Source organism: Geotrypetes seraphini, chromosome 1, assembly GCF_902459505.1.
Source record: "Geotrypetes seraphini chromosome 1, aGeoSer1.1, whole genome shotgun sequence".
NCBI classification, from domain to species: Eukaryota; Metazoa; Chordata; class Amphibia; order Gymnophiona; family Dermophiidae; genus Geotrypetes; species Geotrypetes seraphini.
Genome location: NC_047084.1, coordinates 500,063,298 through 500,087,050, shown reverse-complemented (window position 1 = coordinate 500,087,050; position 23,753 = coordinate 500,063,298). Strand labels below are relative to the sequence as shown.

The window sequence follows — 23,753 nt, the reverse complement described above, 5'->3', positions numbered from 1 at the left end:
GGGGTTTAGGTAGGATAGGTTTTAGAATACCTCGCAGCAGCTGGGTTATCATAAGAGTCCAGGTGCCTCAGCAGTTTGCTTGTGGTTGATTGTGTTACATGGGAGATATAGAGGGGGATGGGGGTGGGGGGAGGGAAGGGGGAGGGAAATAGAGACATTATGAATGTGAAGTTCGATAGTACGTTAATGTGTTAGGATGAATGTAGAATGTTTATCTCTTGTATTCTTGAAATATTAATAAAAAGAGTTAAATCTAAATATACTGTCCCTTTTATCCCACACATAATACCTTAGCCGACAACCACAGAATGAATGAAAATAATAAGTTTATGTTTGCAAAAGCTTTCAACACTGATTCCACAGATCCATACAGTAGCAACGTGACCATCTGTTGTCATGTTATCACAATAGTGTGAAATCTGATGTGCAAAACAAAGAACAACAGCGGATACATATTACTAGCATTGTATAGTGTCTCTGCTGGACAATACCAATAATACTCATCATATCTTGTTTTGCAGTCTGTGTTTAAGCAATCTATAAACATTTTTGGCTGAGATATTTAAAAAAGTGTTTTAATTTTGTCAGGGACTACATCCAAACAACTCTGCAGAACTACATACCAAGATTCCAAAGCTACTTTAAATGAGGTATAAACTGTAATAGCTTAGTAATTACCAGCATGCACCTGTATTTGTGTAATGGACCAGAGTATAGCTAAGGCTAACTATTGAAGGGTCACAAAAAATCAGGTCAGTTTATTTATATAGGGGTCGATATTTAAAGGAATTAAAGCAAGCAGGAGCCTCTCCTACCTGCTTAAATCACTTCTCGCCACCTAAATGGGGATATTCTGCGGTACTTAACTTGCTTATATTGTATGATGAGCCCTCCAAAACTTATTGTACCCACCTGCACATCACAGTAGCCCTTATGCCTGCAGGTGTCATCTTTATGTAGGTACAGTACCATACAATGTAAGCAAATTATAGTGACTGACATTTGTACCTGGGACTTTTAATTTGACATTCACTGCAGTAATTCTTAGAGTGCCCCTCTGCTCTGCTGTGCCGATCTGTCATACAGGCTAGACCAGTGTTTTTGAAACTTTTTACACCTATGGACCAGCAGAAATAAAAGAATTATTCTGTGGACCGGCATCGGTCCGTGGACCGGCGATTGAAGAACACTGGGCTAAGTCATGGGCCAGACCCCACCCATCTCTACCCAATCTCCACCTCAGACCCCTTCCCCATAATAGTACTAATTGCACCTTGCACGTCCCTTGCCTCATCTGGAAGCCTTCCCTCTGACGTTGCAATGCCAGAGAGAAGGCTTCCGGTTCAGGCGCAGGATGCCCGTAGGAGCCATTGCCCGTGGCTTTGTGCACTGAATCAGTTAGGAAGAGGGAGCTGTCTCGAAGATAACGCCGCATCGATCGTACGGTGGACCGGCTGTTGAAGAACACTGGGCTAGACAGTACTGGCTTTTTTTCACATCTTTGAGTGGTGGGAGGGGGTCAGAGACCACTGGGGGAGTAAGGGAGGGTCATGCCTTAATCCCTCCAGTGGTTATCTGGTCAGTTTGGACACCTTTTTAGTATTTAGACACTTTTGAAAACAGGTCTAGCTCTAAACGTCTAAAAAAAAAACCTGGACAGTTTTTTAAAGGTTTGATTATCCCTGCCGAGGTTTCAAGTCCTAAGCGTACCTTAAGCCTGTCCAATACACACCTCTAAAATGCTCCTTTAAGATTTAGATGCACTGGAAACAAAATGACCAGAAAAACATCTAGAAAGTCTGTTTTGAGAATGCCAACTTGGATGTTTTGACTAGTAGGACGTCCAAGTGCTGTCTTTTGGATGATTTCCTGAAGGAGAAGGGGATTGAAGGGTATAGATAGAGGGTTACTATACAGAATAGTAAATGATTAGGGAATAAAAGGTTTTTAGATAAAGGATCACTTACAGGTCATGGACCTGGGGGGTCGCCGTGGGAACGGACTGCTGGACATGATGGACCCCTGGTCTGACCCGGCAGAGGCAATGCTTATGTTCTTATGTTATCTTTTTTGAAAATGAGCCCCCAAACCAAAACTGGGAAACTGAAAACTAAATTGCCATAATCCACGATTCAGATATAAATCAGAATAAAAGAAAACCAGGAGAATTGGAAAAGATTCTACCATTTCAAAAACTAAGTTAGTGCTATTTTTGACTAACAGCAAAACTAAAAAGGTAAAATATTCAGGGGCATTTTTACTAATGTAGAGCAAGATTTTGCACTTGCTGCACCTTAACTACAAAAGTTAAGATGCAGTAAATGCAAAGCCTTGCAGTCAATGTAGAGGGTATGCCAAACATCTGTCTACGTTTTGTGCATGGAGTAGACACTTACTACAAGAATATCATGCAGTGGAGTACCTAGCATATGTGACACCCGGGGCCCATCATTTTTTGACACCCCCCCATCTATATGAAAAATATGATTTTTAGTAACAATCTACATATCGCACAACAAGAGTGTACCTAGGAAAAGGCAGCATCTTAAACACTGCAGTGAGCACTAGAACACCAACACATACATTGTAAAACTAAACAAACCAGATCCTGCACAGTCAATTGATCCAGTACAATCGATGCTATCAGAAAGCCATGTCCCTTTCATACACACAGACAGATACACCTTTGCCCAATATGGAATAATCACAAACTAAAAATAGAACTATGTAGACAAAAGTTAAACTGAACTGCCAAGAAACCAGACTCTGCATACAATGCAACACCATAACACCACAAAAACAGTAATACATGTCCTCTAATACTGTGCAAAATATAAAGACAGTAGATGTAAATTTGAAAAGCTGATTTTATTATTATTATAACAAACCCTTTCACAAAAAATACAGTAGGATGTCACAAAAAGTCAGTACTGCTGAAGTTTCAATAAAGGGAGTTTCAGATAACTGGAGGAAAAAGCCTCAGATTGGAACCCTTCCACCACCACAATGGTGGTCCAAGGTGGTTGGGCGAGCACCTCACTGGCAAAAAACCTCCAGACCGACTCCCAATAAATAATAAACTTAAAGCAGGACTGTGGTACAAAAGATAGAGGATAAATTTCTACTTATCTAATTTAGTCGATCGGTACACCGACGATGGCCAGCGTTTCACATCTCTGCTGCCTCAGGGTGTAGAGCAATCCGATCACACTTTAAACTGAATGCAAACCGCATCTCAGGATCTAAAAGATCGGTGTACCGATCGACTAAATTAGATAAGTGGAAATTTATCCTCTATCTTTTGCACCACAGTCCTGCTTTAAGTTTATTATTTATTGGGAGTCGGTCTGGAGGTTTTTTGCCAGTGAGGTGCTCGCCCAACCACCTTGGACCACCATTATGGTGGTGGAAGGGTTCCAATCTGAGGCTTTTTCCTCCAGTTATCTGAAACTCCCTTTATTGAAACTTCAGCAGCACTGACTTTTTGTGACATCCTACTGTATTTTTTGTGAAAGGGTTTGTTATAACATTATTGATTTTTCACATTTCCGGGTTATTTTTGCTATATAATTTGAAAAGCTGATACATAACAATCACCACTTTACAAATTAATAAATAAAAATAAAACAAATAATGAGAAATATGAAAATACCATTTTATTGGACTAATCCCCGTAAGCTTGTTCCTCATCCCCACAAACCACCTGATTCCATCCACACAAGCCTTGAATTGTTTTATATTAAACTTATTATATTAAAGTATAAAAAGAAACAATATTCTGTACAATTGTCAATTTATAAATCAGCGTCTTCTCCCCACTCTCTCTTCCCCATTTCCCTTCAGCGTCCTCAGCCCACTCTCTCTCCACTTTCCTTCAGCGCATGCACATAAAAATAAGCAAGTAATTTTATATCATTTTCATTCTATTCATTCATAGAAATTAAAGTCTAAGTAATGCCAGTCACATAACAAAACATGATTTTACAAAAATAATTCCCTGCAGTCAAGCCTAAAAGGATTACTAGATGTCTTTCAGCAGCTCCCCTACCTCCCTCCCCGTTACCTTCGTGGCCAAGTCAAAATGATCTACCAACAATAAAATTTTAAAAACACAAAGCACATTGTACGCAGAGAAAATGTTAATTATCATTTATATTCCGCGGGTTTTCAAAGAGGTCAAGGCAGATGACTTTATGCAATGTCACTCAATAACAACTATACAAAAATAGACAAATATACCCCCTCCCTTTTTATTAAACCGCGATAGCGTTTTTTAGCGCAGGGAGCTGTGCTGAATGCCCCACGCTGCTCTCGACGCTCCCTGCGCTAAAAACTGCTATTGCAGTTTAGTAAAAGGGGCCCATAGTGCAAAATATAGACAGCATATATAAATTCTCAAAACGGACACATTTTGATCACTAAATTGAAAATAAAATCATTTTTCTACCTTTGTTTGGTAATTTCATCAGTCTCTGGTTGCACTTTATTCTTCTGACTGTGCATCCAATATTTCTTCCCTTCTTTCAGCCTCCTGTATGCTTCCTCTCCTCCAGACTTCATTCCCTCCCCCAACATTTTCTTTGTTTCATCCTGTCCCCTTCTTTCTTTCTCTCTCCATGCCACCTTTCTTTCTGTGTCTGTCTTTCTCTCTCTCTCCGTGCCCCTTTTCTTTCTTTCACCCTGCCCCCTTCTTTCTTTCTCTCTCCATGCCCCCTTTCTTTCTCTATGTCTGTCTTTCTCTCTCTTTCCCCATGCCCCATTATTTTCTTTCTTTCACCCTGCCCCCTTTCTTTCTTTCTGGTTCCCTGTCCCCCCCCTTTCTTTCTGGCTCCCTGGCTCCCCCCCCTTTCTTTCTTTCTCCCTTCCCTCCCCCATGCCACCGCCACTACCACCACCATGCTGCCACCACCGCCGGGGAAAGGCTGCCACTGGCCATCGGAAACAGGCCGGCGCCGAATTCGCCCTCCTTCTTTTCCTGCGGGCCAACCGACTCTGGCTGCCCGACGTCAATTCTAACGTCGGAGAGGATGTTCCGAGCCAGCCAGGCAGTGATTGGCTGGCCCAGAACGTCCTCTTCGACGTCAGAATTGACGTCGGACGGCTAGAGTTGCTCGTCTCGGGGAAGAGAAAGAAGGGAGGGAGAATTCGGCGCCGGCTTCTTTCTGATGACGGCAATGGCAGCCTTTTCCCAGCGGCAGCCTATTCCCCGGTAAGTGGCCAGCTGTACACCCCCTCGGGCCTTGCACCCGGGGCGGACTGCCCCCTCCGCACCCCCTTGGTATGCCACCGATACCATGTTACATGCATTGGTTGACAGTGTGGGAATACCCATGCTTTTTGCCAAAACATGTAAAGTGATGCTCGTACCACCCCCCTCTCCTCACAATGCAATCCCTCTCTGCCACAGCACATAACTCTCCTTCCATACACCCTTCCATCCAATCCCATCCTCAAGGCACATAGATTCCCCCCATCCGATGCCTGGCAAGGCACATATCCCTCAGTCTGAAACTTGCCTAAGGCACATAACCCCACTGTCTGTACTTTGGCAATGCATGTTTGATCTGTTTTATTAAATAATTTGGAAGTTTAAGTTGGAGTAGCACTGTAGGAGAGAGGGAGGAAATTTAGGGATTATACTTGTTATGTTGGTCAGAGAAGTGGGTTCAAATTTTAAGGGGTTTAGGAGATGGATTTGATTAAAGAAAACATAGTTTTGTCACTTTCTCTTGTGCTTTTGTAATTATGTTTACATTATACTTATTGATTTTGTGATACAAGATATTATTGTAGTGTTGAGTGACCGAATAAAGATAATTAACCCTAAAATAGGCAACCTGTTATAACATTATCCTCTCAAAGTTTATTTTCATATTTGGTTTTAGGATATCCAAGAAGATTCTGACAAGCTGTCAATGTGGCTTTTTCTTCCTGAAGAATTATGGATAAACATCTTTTCCTTTTTATCCCATAAAGAACTGTCTCAAGTTGCACAGGTCTGCCACCATTTTCAACAGCTTGCAAGTGATGAAATCTTATGTAAGTTTTCATTTTTGTAAACGTATTGATGAAGAAATGGAAAACAAGGAATATCTCACCACCTCTTGCCTGCATTACTGCAATGTGCTTCTCACAAGTCTTCTGCTAAGCCAGCTCTTTCCCGTTCAATCTGTTCAGAAATCTGCTGCATGCTTCATATTCCACCATTGTCGTTATGCTGTCATTACCCCTCTCCTCAAAACGCTTCACTGTCCATCTCCGCATACAGTTCAAACTCATTTTACTGACCGATAAGTGTATTCATTTTGCAGCTTCTCAAATCTCTCCTCTCTTGTCTCTCCCTATACACCACCCCAGAAGCTCTATTTGTCAGGTGAGTCTCTCTTGTTATTGCCCTGCTGCCGACGTCCGACTCCATCCCTTCTGCCTTGCTGTGCCTTATGCCTGGAACATTTTGCCTGACTTAGTACGTCAGCCCCATCTCTCATTCAAATTGAAGCTAAAAATCCACTTTTTTGAAACTGTATGTATGCCCTACCTCCCATTTTGTAAAGCACCCATATCTATTGCCATTCCCTCTTTACTCCCCTACCTCTACTCCAATGGTCTCAAATGCGTGGCCCGGGAGCCATATGCAGCCCACCAGGTACTATTTTGAGGCCCTCGGTATGTTTATCATAATCACAAAAGTAAAATAAATCAGTTTCTTGATCATATGTCTCTTTAGCTATAAATTCCAATATTATTATTAAGACATAGCCAAAAGGAAAGATTTATAAACTATAAAGAGTTTTACCTCATGCAAAATTGTCGTTTCTTTAATAAGACATTAACTATTTTTTCTGAGGCCCTCCAAGTACCTACAGATCCAAAATGTGGCCCTGCAAAGGGTTTGAGTTCGAGACCACTGCTCTAGTCCCTTATATTTCCTCACCTAAGTAGCATATTTAAGCCTTTGTCCTATGTCCATCTTAATTAGATTGTAAACTCTTTTAAGCAGGGACCATCTCTTGCATGTTTGTTATTCATCACTATGTGCATCTGGTTGCGCTTTATAAATAATAAATAGCAGGAGTAGTAGTTATACGTTTACATTATATACAGAGAGGAGAATTTTCATAGGGATCTAGCTAGCTAAATAGATATTTACCTAAGTACATTTCCCTAGTAAAAATTGTCTTCCCTCAGTGTGGCTGAAAGTAAACACATAGAGGGGCATAATCAAAAAAAACGTCTAAGTCCCTTTTTGGCCTAAGTCCTTAAATGTTCAAAGCAGAAGCAGGGAAAGTGTCCATAACCAAAACAAACGTCCTTGTTTTGATTATGGCCTGCCTCTACTAAACGCCCAGATCACCACTACGTCTACAAGTACACCCCCACGATGTCTACACTTTTTGGTCATAATGAACCAAAAAAACGCCTAAGCCCCAAACGTCCAACAGAAGGGCTTTTAGGCGAAGGAGGAGCCAGTCCTTCGCCTAAAAGCTGGATTCTGTAACCAGTGTCTGTCAAAAACAACACCGGTTACAGAATCCCCCCCCACAATGATCCAGGCAGGAGGGAGCTCAAGCCCTCTTGCACCGTCGAACCGCGACCCCCCCCGATGACATCGGGGCAAGAGGGAGCTCAAGCCCTCTTGCCCCGTCGAGCTGCGGCACCCCCGACGGCATTGGGGCAAGAGGGAGCTCAAGCCCTCTTGCCCCAGCTATCGTGCCCCCCCCACCGAGTATGAGCAGGCCAGGATGGAGCCCAAGCCCTCCTGGCCCCGGCGACCCCCTACCCCCCACTACAATACAGGCAGAAGGAATCCCAGGCCCTCCTGTCCTCGACACAACCCCGCTCTCCCCAACGACCGCCCCCCAGAACCCCGGGCGTATTCTGATTGGTTCAGGCGCCTCAGGCCCCACCTGTGGGTGTGGTTTCTGCCGCCTGGGCCAATCCAGCCCCATTCTGGATCCGGCTGGCCTGCCGGACGGGCGGGCTTGGCACCCGTCCGTCTGGCCAACATAAAAGGTATGGGGAAGGGGGGTGGGGGAGTCGCAGGTCGGCGGGGGGGGCGATCGGGGGTTCTGGGAGGGCGGTCGTTGGGAGGAGGGGGGTTGTGTCGAGGGCAGGAGGGCCTGGGATCCCTCTTGCCCATATTGTAGTGGGGGGGGGGGGGGAGGGGGTCGCCGGGGCCAGGAGGGCTTGGGCTCCCTCTTGCCCTGATGTTGTGTGTGTGTGTGGGGGGGGGGGTGATGCATCACGGCAGGAGAGATACCTCATCTCCCCTACCACGATGCAATCACTCCTCTACCCGAACTGCCACGACCCGCGGCAGGAGAGATAGGGCATCTCTCCTGCCGCGGGTCACGGCAGTTCGGGTAGAGGAGTGATGGCATCGTGATAGGGGAGAAGAGGTATCTCTCCTGCCGCGATGCTTGCGGTGGAGGGGTACGCAGGTTGCTGGGGCCGCTGAGCTGATTGCAGCAGCCATAATCAGCTCAGCAGCCCCTTTTTCGGCACTTAGACCTGGTTTGACTTCGTCTAAGTCAAAATGGTCTAAGTGCCGACTAGGCAACCTGCCTACAGTTTTGATTATACCTGTTGTACGCCTAGGTTTAGGTCGGCCCACCTCCCACCCACCGCCCGCCCTTTCCCCTCCTCTAAACACGCCTCTTTTCTTTCTGTGTGTTTAGAGGCAGGGGAAAGGCCTAAGCTGTTTTTAGATACATCTAAAAACCAGCTTTGGTTATGGGTACTTGGACGATCAGGCTTTTTGATCGTCCAAGTAGCCATTTAGGATACTTTTTAGACTTTTTTTTTTATTATTATGAACCCCATACTTTCAAATTGTGCACAATTTAGGTGGCCTGAAAGAAGTATTTACAGGATAGTTTTAGGTCAGTGTAAACAGTATGCACCTTGAATGCTGTGTGCAGTTCTGGTCATTACATCTCAAAAAAGATGTAGGGGAATTAGAAAAGTACAGAGAAGGGCGGCAAAAATGATAAATGCGATAGGATAGCTACTCTATGAGGAAAGGCTATAGTAGCTAGGGCTCTTCAGCATGGAGAAGAGAAAGCTCAAGGAAGAATATATAGAGGTGTACAAAATACTGAGTGGAATGGATTGCGTAGACTATGAATCATTTGTTTACTCTTTCCAGAAATACCAGAACTAGGGGGGCATGCAATGAAGTTACTAAATTTAGTAAATTTAAAACAAACCAGAGAAAATATTTCTTCACTCAACATGTAATTAAAGTCTAGAATTTGTTGCCAGAGAATATGGTGAAAGCGGTTAGCTAACAGGGTTTAAAAAAGGTTTGGATAATTTCCTAAATGAAAAATCTATAAACCATTATTAAAATGTAGTTAGGGAAATCCACTGCTTATTTCTAGTGAAATAGGTGTGTCATTCTGGACGGACGGGTAATATCCCTGTGCTCGATTTTCAGAAGAGGGGTCTACAATTTCATAAATGCACATTAAAAAAATGGCACCTAACGGGATAAGTGTAGGCATAGTCTTAATATAAGTTTACATTTGCAGAATAACATGGCTCTCAGCGTTCTTAAGCATTCTAAGATGTCTGTGTTTTCGCCTAAAATATAGGCATTGTAAAACCAAGTCTACTTTTGAGCTTTCCTTATTAGGTGTGCTTTAGGCATGCTGGAGGCGTCCAGATATATGTTTAGTTGTGTTTTGGGGGGGTAAAAAGTACTCCTTTTTCATAATAATGGAAAACAATGTTTAATAATGCATTACTGAAGCAAAGCGCATGAAAAAAATATATTGCATATTAAACCTCATTCCCAAAGGTTAAGAAAATAAAAAGAGAAACCATACTCACAGTGGCTGTGGCTCAAAGCAAGTGGACATGTCATTGTAACATCATCAATAGCACCTAGATGGCAGATTGTCACTAAAAAAATAGGAATATGTGCTGGGGTACCTAATCATCCTGGGGATTTGAACCCACTACTTTAGGAAGATGGAAGAAGTACCTTTAACCACTGAGCCATATCATCTACTTTTCAGGCAAGAAGTTCCTGCACACTGAACTCATGAGGTGTGTATGGGATAAAAGTATCTGATGTAATGTAATCAGGGCTGGCGTTTGGGGAGGGGGACAAACAAGACAGTGGGGACCATGCCTCATGATGGGGGAAAGGGAAAAAGAATGGGATAGGAATATTGGGAGAGAGACAGGTGATGATGAATGTAAGGAGGAGGAAAAACAGACAGGGTAATGCTGGGGGATGAGAGACAAAAGTGCTGTTAGATTGGGAAGAAATAGAGAAGATGTTGGATTGTGGGGGCATAAGAGAGAGATAGAGGAAATCCTCGATGGCTATAGCAGAGAAGAGAGAGGAGATTCTGAATAGAAGAGGGGAAAAGGGAATCAGGATGGAAAGGGGTGACACTGAATGGAAGAGGAGAGAGAGAAAGAGAGAGAGAGGTGAAACAGTGGATGGAAGGGGAAAGAGAAGGGGAGACACTGGTTGGAATGGAGAGAGAGAGGGAGGAGACACTGGATGGAATAGGAGGAGAGAGAAAGGATAGAAGGAGGAGAGGCTGGGGTAGTAAAAGTCTGAGAAATATGAGGAAGGGGAATGTGAGGACCAAGGTGAGGGAAAGACATGGAGACATTTAGCTACATGTCGTAAAAAGAGGGAAATTGAAGACTGGGTAATAATAATGAAATATGGGCAGAGAGGCAGAAAAATAAATGGAAGAAACTGAAAGGTAAAGATCAATGCTGGAGATAGATTTAATGGAGGAAGTGAAGAAAACAGGAAAAGAGAAAAAAATGACAAATGTTCAGGAAACCCTGGTAAGACAGTTAAAAGAAGACAGAGGAAGACAGAAAACAGAAACTGTAATCAATACGATTTGGAAAATTAAATGACTAAACCACATAGGTAGATAAAAATATTTTAAATTTAGGATAAAGTAGTGTCATGGGCTAGATTTTTTTTAAAAATGTGTAAAAACCCGACAGGCCTTCCCCTCCCTAGTGCATCCTGGGATGCATCCGGGGAGGGGCCTGAGGCTCTGATTGGCCTAGGTTGTTTAAGGCCTCTCCTAAGGGTGGGACCTTAAACAACCTGGGCCAATCAGCCTCAGTCCCTCCCCGGTGCATTCCAGAATGCATTGGATAGGGGAAGACCTGCCATTTTGAAGAGGCAGGCCAGCTGACCGGAGGAATTAGGCATCCCTCCAGTCAGCCATCTGAAAATAAGGTAAGGAGGAGATTGCGGGGATCATCGGAGGCATGGGGGGGGAGGGGTTGGTTGGCAGTGGGAGAGATTGACCATGGCCAACATCCTCTTGGAGAATGGCTTGGCGATTTTTAAGAATCCACCGGAGTGCTTATCTACTTGAAGTGTCGTATCAATAGTATATTTTATCTTTCTAGTTCTCTTTTAAGTTTATATGTCATTAAATATCCTGATCTAAATTACCTGTAAACTGAGTCGAGCTCCTTCGGGAGATGACCCAGTATATAAATCGAAGATTAGATTAGATTATTGAAGAGCCCATTTGAATGGCAGTGTTGGAGACTGCTAGAAAGCTCGCTAAAGACCGAGATAAGCCATTTTGATAATCCACTGCTAAAATGCATGCAGGCTAAACTATCTGGAAACTAGTTTAACGATCACGTTAAAGTTTTGAGAATCTGGGCCATAGCTGTGTTATTCCATTCTAAAGGTTAATAGATAGAAATACAACATATGTAGACGAGAATTAAACGGAACACTAAAGAAGCCAGACACTACACACAGCGCAACATCACAGAAAGAGAAACAATAACTTGTATCCTGTACTGTGAAAAATATAAAAACAGCAGCTGTAAATGTTAAAACCTGACCTATTACAAAAAGTACATTATAAATTAAATATAAATAAAAAATGGAAAAAAGGTGCTAGCTTTCAATTGGAGTAAGTTGCTACATTTTTCAGAGATACAGTAGAAGGCTCCTGCTGTACCTTTAATATAGGTATTGCCTCCCCCTCCCCCCAAGAAACTAAAATTGTATTATGTGTGGTAGTAATGGTGGGAAGATCACTGAGGGAGGACAAGGAGGAGAGGGGATTGGGGGACTCCCTTCTTAATTCTGCCCTAGGCCCCATAATGTCTAAAACCATCCTTGAATGTAATATAATTGAGAGATATCATACAAAAAATGGTAACAATATATCTCTGGGCTTGGTAATGGGCATATTTTTGCTCGTTTCTGTGTACTGTGTTACTTAACTGTGGATTATGTTACTTAACTTTGATTTCTTTATACAACAGCAGCATTGTGCATTTCTTATCATGAAAAATAAGGAAACTGTAAAGTCAAAGCAATACTAAGTAAGAAAATATTTGTTCAAAATGCCAGTTGCCCTTCTATCACTCACAGAATTTTTCAACTTTAGACCCCCTTTTATGAAGCTGCGCTAGGCTTTTTTATCGCCAGCCACAGCGGTATTAGGAATTCCATAAGCATTGGAGCTTATACCGGCGCAGCTGGCGATAAAAAAAACCTAACACGGCTTCATAAAAGGAGGGGGTTAGTGTGCACAATGTACATTTATTTTTGTTTTCTTTGTCTATAGAAAGACCGTATAAAGTCTTCAAGGTGGTAGAAAGAATATGCCATTTAAGATAAGATTTTTTATTTTTTTTTTATTTCCCCCTAAATTGTACTATGTACACCACTTAGAAATTATTATAAGTGTTTGTATCAAATTTTAAATAAACTTGAAACTTGAAATATCTACTGTAGAAACTGAAGCTAAAATATCACATGCAAATGCCTTGGAGATGTATTCCAGGGAATTTTCTTCCATATCAACACACTTCTGAGAAGAGAGAAAAACTGAAATTCCACAAGTACAATTGGAATGCACCAAAAATAGTCTATGTTAAGGCAGTGTCTAAAAAAGAGCAAGTTCAAGGCTGTTACTGAAAGAAAATAAAGAATAACTAGAAGTCACCTGCTATTATTAGTTGTCCTGCCTTAGCTGCTGTGTCATTCTCACGGTGGATTCCAGAACAAACAATTAACACCTTGAACAAATAAAGGTGGTGATCAGAAGAAGTGGAAGATTGCATCAGACAGGCAGACCAAATGTTAAGAACAAGTGTGTGTTTCTTTTAAAGAAACAATAGTGGTGTTTGTGAAGGACCTGAGCTCTACAGTTTAGTAAGGTTGCATAGATATAAACTGGGGGACAGATGAATATAGCCGTGCCATCTAGTTTAATTAAAGTAAATAGTAACATATTTTTAAAGAAAAGCTTTTCAAATATGCTGTCATTCCTACAGTGACGTAACTAGCATATGTTAGGTAGGATAAACACTTTCAAAAGGAGTGTGGTAAAGTCCAATAAAGTAAATCAAACAGACACAGCATAGATCAAATCACTTCAATATGAAGGAAAAAGCCTCAGAAAAGGCCCTCCCACCTCACCAAAACGGCTTAAAGAGGCGGTCGAGCGGTCACCTCACTGGCAAAAAACCTTCAATTTATGTTCATGTCTTATGCTGTGCTGTATAATGCCAATGAACATTAAAGATAGAGGAATAAAATCCACTTATCCTGCTGATCGGTACCTAGCATATGTGACACCCGGGGCCCATCATTTTTGACACCCCACCCACATCTGTATGAAAAACATGATTTTTAGTAACAAGCCACACGTCACACATGAGTAGCTAGGAAAAGGCAGCATCTTACATACTGCAGTGAGCAGTACAACATCAATACACCCATTGTAAAACTAAACAAGCCAGACTAGTACAGATCAATCTTACACCGTCAATCCTAACAGAAAACCATGTGTTTTGAACACACAGAAAACACCTTCGCCTAGTATGGAATATGTCATCACAAATTAACCCCTCCCCCTTTTAAAAACTGTAGTGTGGATTTTAGCCACGGTGGTAACAGCTCTGACGCTCATAGAATTTTGAGCATCAGAGCTGCTACCACCATGGCTTGTGCTAAAAAACGCTCCACAGTTTTGTAAAAGGGGGGATAAAATAGAAATAGACAAAGTTTAAATTGAACCAGCAAGAAGCTGGACTCTGCATACAATACAACACCACAGAAACAGTGACACATGTCTCCTAAAGCAATAAATAAATAGAAAATTTTTGTTCTACCTTTGTCTTCTCTGGTTTCTGCTTTCCTCATCTTCGTGTTACTCTCTTCCTTCCATCCACTGTCTGCCGTCTCTCTGCCCCTATATGGCATCTTCTCTCCTTCTATGCCCCTTCCAGAAACTGTATGCCTCCCCCTTCCATCTCTTCTTTTATCCCCATTGGTCTGGCATCTTTCTCCTCTCCTTCCCTCTCCCACACCTCTCTTCTGCAATCCCTTTTTTCCCTCATTTTCCTTTTCAGTTTATTTTTTGCATCCATCTAGATTACGTTCTTACTACCCTCTCATCAATTTCCTTTTTTACTGTCTACCTACAGCTCGCCACCTCTTTCTCTCACCCCCTCCATGTATACAATTTAAACATCAGAAAAAACTATATGAAAATACATTATTATCATCAAAATTATTACATTCATCAAATTTTAATCCTCTCCTTTTATTTATCGCCTCCTTCCATCATGTGCCCTCTTTCTCTACCCCTTCCATCTAGCTAAAGAAGCACTGCCTGGGCTTTGCAGTCCCCAGTTATGTCTCTAGCAGGATATATATATCAAAACTGATATATTCTAATGACAAAATAGAAATAAAATTATTTTTTTCTATCTTTTGTTGTCTCTGGTTTCTGCTTTTATCTTCTTTACACTCTTTTCCTTCCAGCGTGTGATCTGTCTCTTAAATCCAGCATCTGCCCATTCCATCCACTGTCTGCCCCTTCCAGAAACTATCTGTCTCCCCCTGCCATCTCTCCTCTAGACCCCCCCCCTTTGGTCTGGCATCCATCATCTTCCCTCTGTTCCCTCATGGTCTGGCATCTTTCTCTTTTCATCTCTTTTTCCCTCCCCCCTGTGGTTTTTAGCATCTCTCTCTTCTCATTTCCTTCACTCAGATCTGATATCTCTGTCTCCTTCCCCGTTTTCTGGCATCTCTCTCTCTACTCTCTCTCTTCACTTTACTTCTCTGGTCTTCCTTCTTTAATTTCTGCCTCCGTCTAAATTAAATTCTTTCTTACTATACAGTCCTCAGTTTCCCTCTTTTCATTGTGTCTACCCACAGCATGCTATCCCTTTACTTCACCCCTCCACTATCTCACTAACTCTATCTTCTTCCCCCATCCAGCATATGTCCTTTTTCTTTATCCCTCCTTCCATCCAGTATGTGTTCTCTTTCTCCACTTCCATTCAGCATTTGCTCTCCCTTCTCCCCACTTCCATCATCTGCCCCTTCTCCCCACTTCCATCATCTGCCCTCTTCTCTCTCCCCAGTTCCATCATCTACCCTCTTCTCTCTCCCCCTTCTCTCCACTTCCATCATCTGCCCTCTTCTCTCTCCCCCTTCTCTCCACTTCCATCATTTGCCCTTTTCTCTCTCCCCCTTCTCCCAACTTCCATCATCTGCCCTCTTCTCTCTCCCCCTTCTCCCCACTTCCATCATCTGCACCTTCTCTCAATCTCTCCATCCACCACAGGCCCATCTCTCTCCCTTCCTCACCTTTCCAATTTTGGCAACAAGATCGGCAACGCCCCCCCCCCTGCGATGACACTTAAGATCGGCAATGGGCCTCCTTCTATCCCCGGCATCAACAGAACTTCAGATCGGCAACGTGGTGCTCAGTCCAAAGCTTCCCTCTGGCTCAGCTTCCTGTTTCCACCCAGGCAGTTCAATGAGAGGGAAACTTTTGACTGAGCACCGCGTTGCCGATCTGAAGTTCTGTTGATGCTGGGGGTAGAAGGAGGACCGTTGCTGATTTTAAGTGTCATCGCGGGGGGGGGGGGGGGAGGTGGGCGCCGATGCCACTCATCGCCGTTGCAGCCCAGATGCTGCCGATGGCCCCAAAGCACGGACCGGCACCAGACGACCCGGACCTGGCCCCCCGCGGACCACCCCCCCGCCCCCCTTGGTACACGACTGCTTTCCTAGTGCTTGAATAACAATAGTACTAAATACATGTGCACTCCTCCAGGTATTTTAGGCTGACCTCTAGTGATAGTATCTTGAGACTTCTTGAAAAGTTTGTGGCAGCTATTTTAGCATATGGAGCCACTATGGGCAGGAGCGAATGAGGATCACTCCTGCCAAGATACGCCTGCTGGTCCACCAAGGATGTCGGCAGGGGGTATTCAGAGGGATCTGAATTGGTTGAGAGGGAGGGGGGAATAAAGACACTGACAGAGGCAATTATGTAGGTCACAGCCAATACTCAGCTGCTGCAAAATCTTTTTACTGGGTTTTTTTTTTATTTGTTTTTTTTCAAAATCTATCACTGCTGCTGCCAGAAATCTCTGTCATTTATTATTACAATAAATCTTACTCAGAAAAGGTCATTGTTTCTTTGTTATGCCTCCAGTCATTGACAGAGAGAAAACGAATAAAAAGGGTCAATATGACTAGAGTGCATAGTAGCATAGTCAGCATAGCAGCTCCACCTGCAAGTAAAACATTACAGAAAAAACAAAGCCAAAAGAACATGGAGCCATTGGTCATTACAAATAAAAAAGAGCACTTCACTAAAAAAACCTCTGTGAACTGAAACGAGAGAATGTGGTTTTTGATATATATGATACACAAGAACTTTATTGCCATCTCAAGTTTGGAAGGTTAATACAGAATAATAAAAAGAAAGAAGCATAGTGTAATCCAGTAGTTGTTTTGCATTCAATTTATGTGAGTTCTGCATCATCAACATCATAGTTTTATCATCAAAACTCTCTTACCAGTCAATATTACTGTTGCTGGAAGCTTAGCAAAAATATATTTTATTGAATGAACATTATAATCTTTTTGAAAATCATGGAATAAAATAAAAAGAACATGACTTCTATCTCCAAATCTTCACTCATTGAGACCAGGTTGTGAATTTACTTTGTACATGGAATGGCCTGGTTTACTGGAGGTGTTAGCAAGGTTTTAGAAGCCTTTCCTGCCACTAAAAAGAAAAAAAAAATAGATATATTAACAGCTTCATTAAGGTACTGAAAATGAAGGTAAATAGAAAGCATTGCAGTGGCCTTCTCTGGTGGATCTTGCACTCAACTGAACCTACTGAACAGTATTAATAATAAGGTAATAGGGATATACTATATAGTGAACTATGCTTCAATGCTTCTGCTTTTCTCACTGCACTCTTCAATGGCACAATGAAATGCAGTGCCAAACATGTTATTTTTTTATATAGAATGTTGCTATGGTAAATATTAAGAGAAACCAAAGAAACACTGTGGAGAAACGATGTTCTTGATATGTACTTTATTAGAAAATCAACATAGCAATCCACATAAAAACCTTAAGGACCTAGTCTGCTGAGAGCGTTGGACCCAACAAGGGTCGTGTTTTGACAGGAATGTCTTCCTCAAGGGTCCCTGCTAGTCCTAGGGTAGAGAATATGTGGAAAAGCTAAACAATCCAAAAGTACTGATGCGTACATGCGCTGCATAAAGCAAGTCTGTAAGATCGGATTGGATTGTTTAGCTTTTCCACATATCTTCTACCCTAGGACTAGCAGGGATCCTTGAGGAAGACTTTTGTGTTGAAATACGGGTCATGGTTTTTTATGTGCATTGCTATGTTGATTTTCTAATAAAGTCCATATCAGGAACATTGTCTCTCCACAGTGTTTCTTTGGTTTTTCTTGGAGTTTTTTCTATGTGGATTCTCCAGGGTCAATTTCTTTGCTATGGAAAATATGCCAATATATTTGCATTAATTAAAAACGAACTCCCCTACCTCCTTTTGCAAAGCCGTGTGGCAATGGCAACAAAGCCCATTAATTCCCAGGAGGTTTGGGTGCGATTATCACAAGCGTAGTAAAAGGAGGCCTGAATTATGAATATATTGACCCTTGTTTTAAAAGCTCTATTTGTGTTTTGGATATCTGAAACCCAGTGTTTAGGCATCCAAATCTCAATTTTATAAAGTCAGAATATGGATGCCTAAAACTGCAGTATATCCTTATAGCAAGGTCTCCTGGAGTATAGAGATTCTGTATTGTCTAGTGGTGAAGTTCTAATATACACTATTACGGTATTATATGCCCCTGACATAGCCCATGAAAGCAAAACATAGTCATATCAGGTATGGTTATAACTCATTGGTTTAACAGTAACTTATGCTACTGTTTCTCATTAGGTCTGCTCTTTCAGTTCTTACCATATTAGATATTGTAGATCACCTGCCTTCTTGCTTTTTTGGGACTAAAATATGGACTTCCAACTCTGATGTCAGAAGGGGAATGGACATCTAAATATTAAAAAAAACCCGGACATTGTTATTTAGATTTGATACTTGGTACATCCAAGTTACTGAAAGGTGTTTCAGCAGCAGCCGCTTGGAGGGGATTAAGGCAAGTTACTTCCTGATAGGGATCAGTGAACTCAAATGGACAGGACAGGGCCATTTTCAATCAAACACGCTTTGGATCTGCTACTCTGGTCATGAAACACACAAGAAAAATGGCATGGCCTTCATCCTCAACAATAAGCTTTCAAAGATGATTCTAAAATACAATGTAATCAGTGATAGAGTCATGTCAATCTGTCTACAGGGAAAGCCAATCAATGCCACCTTGATTCAGTATATACTCCAATAATGTATCAAGTATATGCTCCAATAATGTATATTGCCATATTTACATCTTGGATCTTTTATCCAGAAGCTTGAGCTGAATTAAGCCAATACTTTGGTTGTAGTGTCAAAAAATAATTTTTTTCCATTTGAAAAAAGTTTCTTTTGGCTTAAATTGCTTTCTGTATGAGTTATATGCTTGATATATAGTGTGAAAAAAAAAAAAAAAGAAAAGAAGTATATGCTCCAACGACAGATGTGGAAGATGAGAATGTAGGGTTGTTCTATGAACAACTTCAAAATGAAATAGATCAAATGCCAAAACAAGATCTACTTATCATTATGGGGAACTTCAATGAAAAAGTAGGAAGTACATTTGAAGATGCATTGATTGGAAAGCATGGCATAGGAGAAAGAAATGAAGCTGGTGATAACAGTATAGTTTTGCAAAATGAACTATCAATCATGAATACACATTTCCAACACCATAAAATGTTGCCAGTACACATGGATCTCTCCATGTATCAAAATAAAATTGACTACATCTGCATAGGACAGAAATGGAAATCTGCAGTTTTGACTGCAAGGACTTAACCAGGAACTGATTGTGGAAGCGACAACAAGCTTTTGACATGCAAGATCAAAGTAAAACTTTGCAAGAAGATCATTAGAGACCTCCCAAAATATGACATTGAAAATATTCCATTAGACTATTGGATAAAACTAGACAACAGATTTACCTGTCTTGATACAGGAGATCCCGAAGAGTTATGGAATGACATCATAATCGTAATTAGTGATGAAGCTAGAAAAACACACCAGAAGAAAAAGAAAGCCAAAAAATCGCCTTGGATCTCAGAAGAAATCAGAAAAGTAGCAGAACACTGAAGCCAAGTAAAACTTTCCAGTGATAAAAAGTATCACAAATGAACCAAGTGTTTCAACATCAAGTTTAGCAAAACAAAGAACAATATCTAAAGGATATTTGTCAGAAAATTGAATTGGAACATATAAATGGAAAAACCAGATTAGCGTATCAGGAGGTTATGAGATTGCGGCAGAAATTCCAGCCTCAGTTGGGGATGCTTAAAGATGCCAATGGAATGATAATGGATGATCCAGAAAGCATTAAAGAGAGATGGAAAGAATTTATAGAAAATCCATACAAAAAAGGCAATGAGGATAACATTTGGGAAACTGAACTGGAAACTAATGCTGAAGAAGAACCAGATATTTTAAAAGAAGATGTCATAGCAGCAATTAAAGCTTTATTGGAAAACAAGTCATCTGGTATCGATGGTATACCAATTGAACAGCAGCTAATCAGAAGATGCTATCATGGCCCTCCCTTGACTGTGTCAATAGATTTGGAAGGAAAAAACATGGCCAACCGATTGGAGAAGATCACTGTTCATACCTATACCAAAGAAAGGTGACACCAAGGACTGTGACAACTTCAGAATAATTGCATTAATTCCACACACCAGTAAAATATTGCTGAAAATAATACAACAAAGGCTACAATCATATGTTGAGCAAGAACTATCCAAAGTTCAGGCTGGTTTTAGAAAAGGTCGAGTTACAAGAGACATTATTGTCAGTGTTAGATAGATATTGGAGAAGAACAAAGAATACCAAAAGTCCCTATAGTTTTGCTTCATCGACTACAGTAAAGCTTTTGATTGTGTGGATCACGATTAACTATGGAGAACTCTAGAACAAATGGGAATACCTAAACAAGTTTCCAAGTTTATTCCATACATGATATACCATCTATCAACTTGTACCTAGATGATTTACAATACTAAACAATTTAAATTTAAAAGAGGGGGAAAAATATATACAGTATATTCAACAAATATAACATAAACCTACTGAACCAAGAGGATCGAGAGATAGGTAAGAGTAAAAATACATCGAGATAAAATAAAATAAAAAAGGATGGAAAGAGGGTAAGGAAAAAAAACCAGAGGAGGATGGGAAGTTGCTTCTTAAAAGCGGTTGGTATTCATTACTGTGTGCGGAGAGTGAAGGATGGATGAATCGCCTATTCTCATGTTAAGAATGTGTTCCTAAATAAAAAAATTTTTAGTTTGGTCTTAAATCTAATGATTCTTCCAGTCTGATATCTGATGGAAGAGAGGGCTCTGACAGAGAATTTAGTATTGTGTGTGGTATTGTAAAATAGTTCCCTAATAGATGGGATAATTAATAAATTCTGGCTGTTAGATCGAAGTGCTCAAGAGGAGGAGTAAGGGATAATATATTTGTCTAGAAATGCTGGTGAGTTGGTAAGTGTGATTTTAAAGGCAAGTAGAAGTATTTTATAAGTTGTCCGGTGCAATATGGGGAGCCAGTGGGCTTCGCAGAGTAAAGGGGTAACATGATCATATTTCCTTGCCTTATATAAAAGTTTAATAGCTGTGTTTTGGATGAGTTGTAATGTGCGAGTTTTTTTTGTGGTAGACAAAGAGTTACAGTAGTCGATGTGAGGAATAATGAGTGAATGAATAAGAATCCAGATAGAGGAGGGGTTAAAGAGGGAAGTTATTGAGCATATTAATCTCAATTTGTAGAAACAAAGTTGGGTTACTGCACTTATTTGGTCATGGTAGTTAAGGTCTTTGTCGAGTATGACCTCCAAGAGTTTAATCTTGGTTTCAATCGTATGGGGCAGAAATTTATACATATTGTACCATTTAGGTTTTCTTTATCAGAAGCCAGGAAGCGCATACTTTTTCATTTTGCAATGTTCAATGCAAGTGCTGATCTTGTCCAATTTGGCATTTATTTCCTGGATTTCACAGGCTTGGGTTGGGTTGATGGGATGCAGAAGCTGGACATCATCAGCATAGGCATAAATGGTGAAACCAATAGATTGTGCCAGGGTTAGTAACAGGGCTAGGAAGATGTTGAAGAGTAGTGGGGATAGTATAGAACACTGAGGAACTCCAAATTTTTGTGAAATTGGAACAGAGTTGAATTATTGAAATTTACTTTATAGTTTTGATCAGTGAGGTAGGAAAAGAACTAGTTTAGTCCTGAGCCAGAGATTCCACTGTTTTGAAGGCGGTTAAGGAGAATAGTATGATCAATTATGTCAAAAACTGCTGTTAAGTCAAGGGATATCAGAAGAACTGATTTGCGATGATCGCTGTAGTACAGTATGTTTGTAGTAAGGCCAATTAAAGAGAGTTCAGTGGAGTGATTGGTAAGAAAACCAGTTTGGTTCAGGTGAAAAGCATTGGTTTTATCTAGAAAATCTGAAAGTTGGTTAAAAACAATTTTTTTCTATGAGTTTGGCGGTAAAAGGGAGGCTAGCTATTGGATGGTAATTGGGACATTTTGTGTTTTTTTAGTTTGGGAAAGGCTAAAGTGGATTTCCAAATTTTGGGGATGGTGCTTGAAGAAAGGCTTTTGTTTGTCATTTCAAGAAGGAATGGGTCAAATGTAGGAAGACATTTCTTAAGAGTAGAGGGGGTATCGTCTCAAGGGGGTTATTTGAGGTATTCATTGGCTTTATGATTTTATGTATATCGTCAAGTATGGGCACTCAAAATTCAGAAAAAGAGCTCAAGGAGAGAAGATTTTCTGAGACTGGAGGTGTGGATGGTGTGGTGTTACCTAAGTTGGTGCAGACTGTTATTTTTTATTGAAATATTCTGCAAGATCTGAAGCTGATGGTTTGGTTGAAGAAGATATAGTCCTTTTGGAGTATGGTGAGAGAGGGCAGATAATGGCATAAAGAGCTGAGGAATTGCAGGCATTGGTAATGTACTTTGACTAATAATTTTTCTTAGCTGTTTGGATCGCAAGTTTGTAATGAGTGGCTAGTTCTTTGTATTGAAGAAGTGAGGAAGAGGAACGATGCTGTCACCATGTCCGTTCGTAGGATCAAAGTTGGTGTCATAAGAGAGCTAAGTTTGAGGAATACCATAGTTTCTTTTTTGACTGTAATGAAGAAGTCTGTTTGAAGGGGAGCTAAAGTGTCTATGAGTGTACGTGTGGTATGGTCCCATAAATTTGTCTGCTCTTCCACATCGAGATTTGCAAAGTCTTTGATGCCAAGGGATAAAGAATGTTCAATTGCAGATGCAGAGATTTTACTGTAGTCCCGACAGTTATATGTAAGTATGTATGAGAGGCGGTGTAGAATTGGCAGGTAGTTGAAGTTGGAAGGTGATTAATGAGTGGTCCATCCATAAGTTGGCTGATAAAGAGTCTGTACGAAATTCAAGAAGCTGCAGTGAGAACAGAATATGGCAACACTGATTTATTTCCAATAAAACGTGGTGTCAGGCAAAGATGCATCAACCTTTACGGCGATGCCATCTTTAGAAAAGCAAATTTGGAAGAAGAGAATGTTGGTTTCAAAGTTGGTGTCTGATATATAAACAACCTGCGCTATGCAGATGATACAATGTTCATCACCAGCAGCAAGGAAGACATGCTGTATCTACTGAGAAAAGTCGGGAGCAGCGCAGAGCATTCAGCACGCTGGCCTGCACTAAAATCTGCTATTGCGGTTTTGTAAAAGGGGGGATGGTGACTGCACTAGCTGAATATTTATCCCAATGTGAATTTTAAATAGATCATCTAGTTGAAAACCCCCTGCTTTTTTCAACTTCTAAGGAAAAGAGCAAAATATGTAACATTGAACAGATGGTGCTTCCTCTTTAAAAGCAAAATATGAGCTTGTAATTTTCATTATTATTGTATGTGCTCAAGAAAGCAATATATAGTATGTTATCAATATTGAATGTTTCCTCTTCTCATTTGTTATATATTAATTTATCTCCCCAAATAACCTTTTCTTTCTTTTAGGGCGGAAAATTTGGATTGCCAATTGTCATTCCCTTAACGATGAATGGCTGATCAGTATAGGATTCCGCCACCCCCATTCTTTTACTCTTTATCGATGCCATGATGGGGCCAAACATATTACTGATGAAGGGCTCACACAGTTTTTTCGCCATTGCAAGGACTCTCTTAAGGTAACTCCAGCAATTATTTTTACAGTGGAATGGTATATTTTGAACATTCACTAAAATTACAT

General features: G+C 41.0%; 1 protein-coding gene across 2 annotated transcripts in view; it reads left to right on the top strand.

Moving 5' to 3' along the window:
- The window catches only part of LOC117351707, a 134,475-nt gene that overhangs the window by 52,973 nt on the left and 57,749 nt on the right, over window positions 1-23,753 (top strand). For both annotated transcript variants that reach the window (XM_033927439.1, XM_033927429.1), the window contains exons 7-9: window positions 589-650; window positions 5,886-6,039; window positions 23,522-23,691. In XM_033927439.1, coding sequence (XP_033783330.1) covers window positions 589-650; window positions 5,886-6,039; window positions 23,522-23,691 — 386 coding nt within the window. The remainder of the gene's footprint in view (window positions 1-588; window positions 651-5,885; window positions 6,040-23,521; window positions 23,692-23,753) is intronic.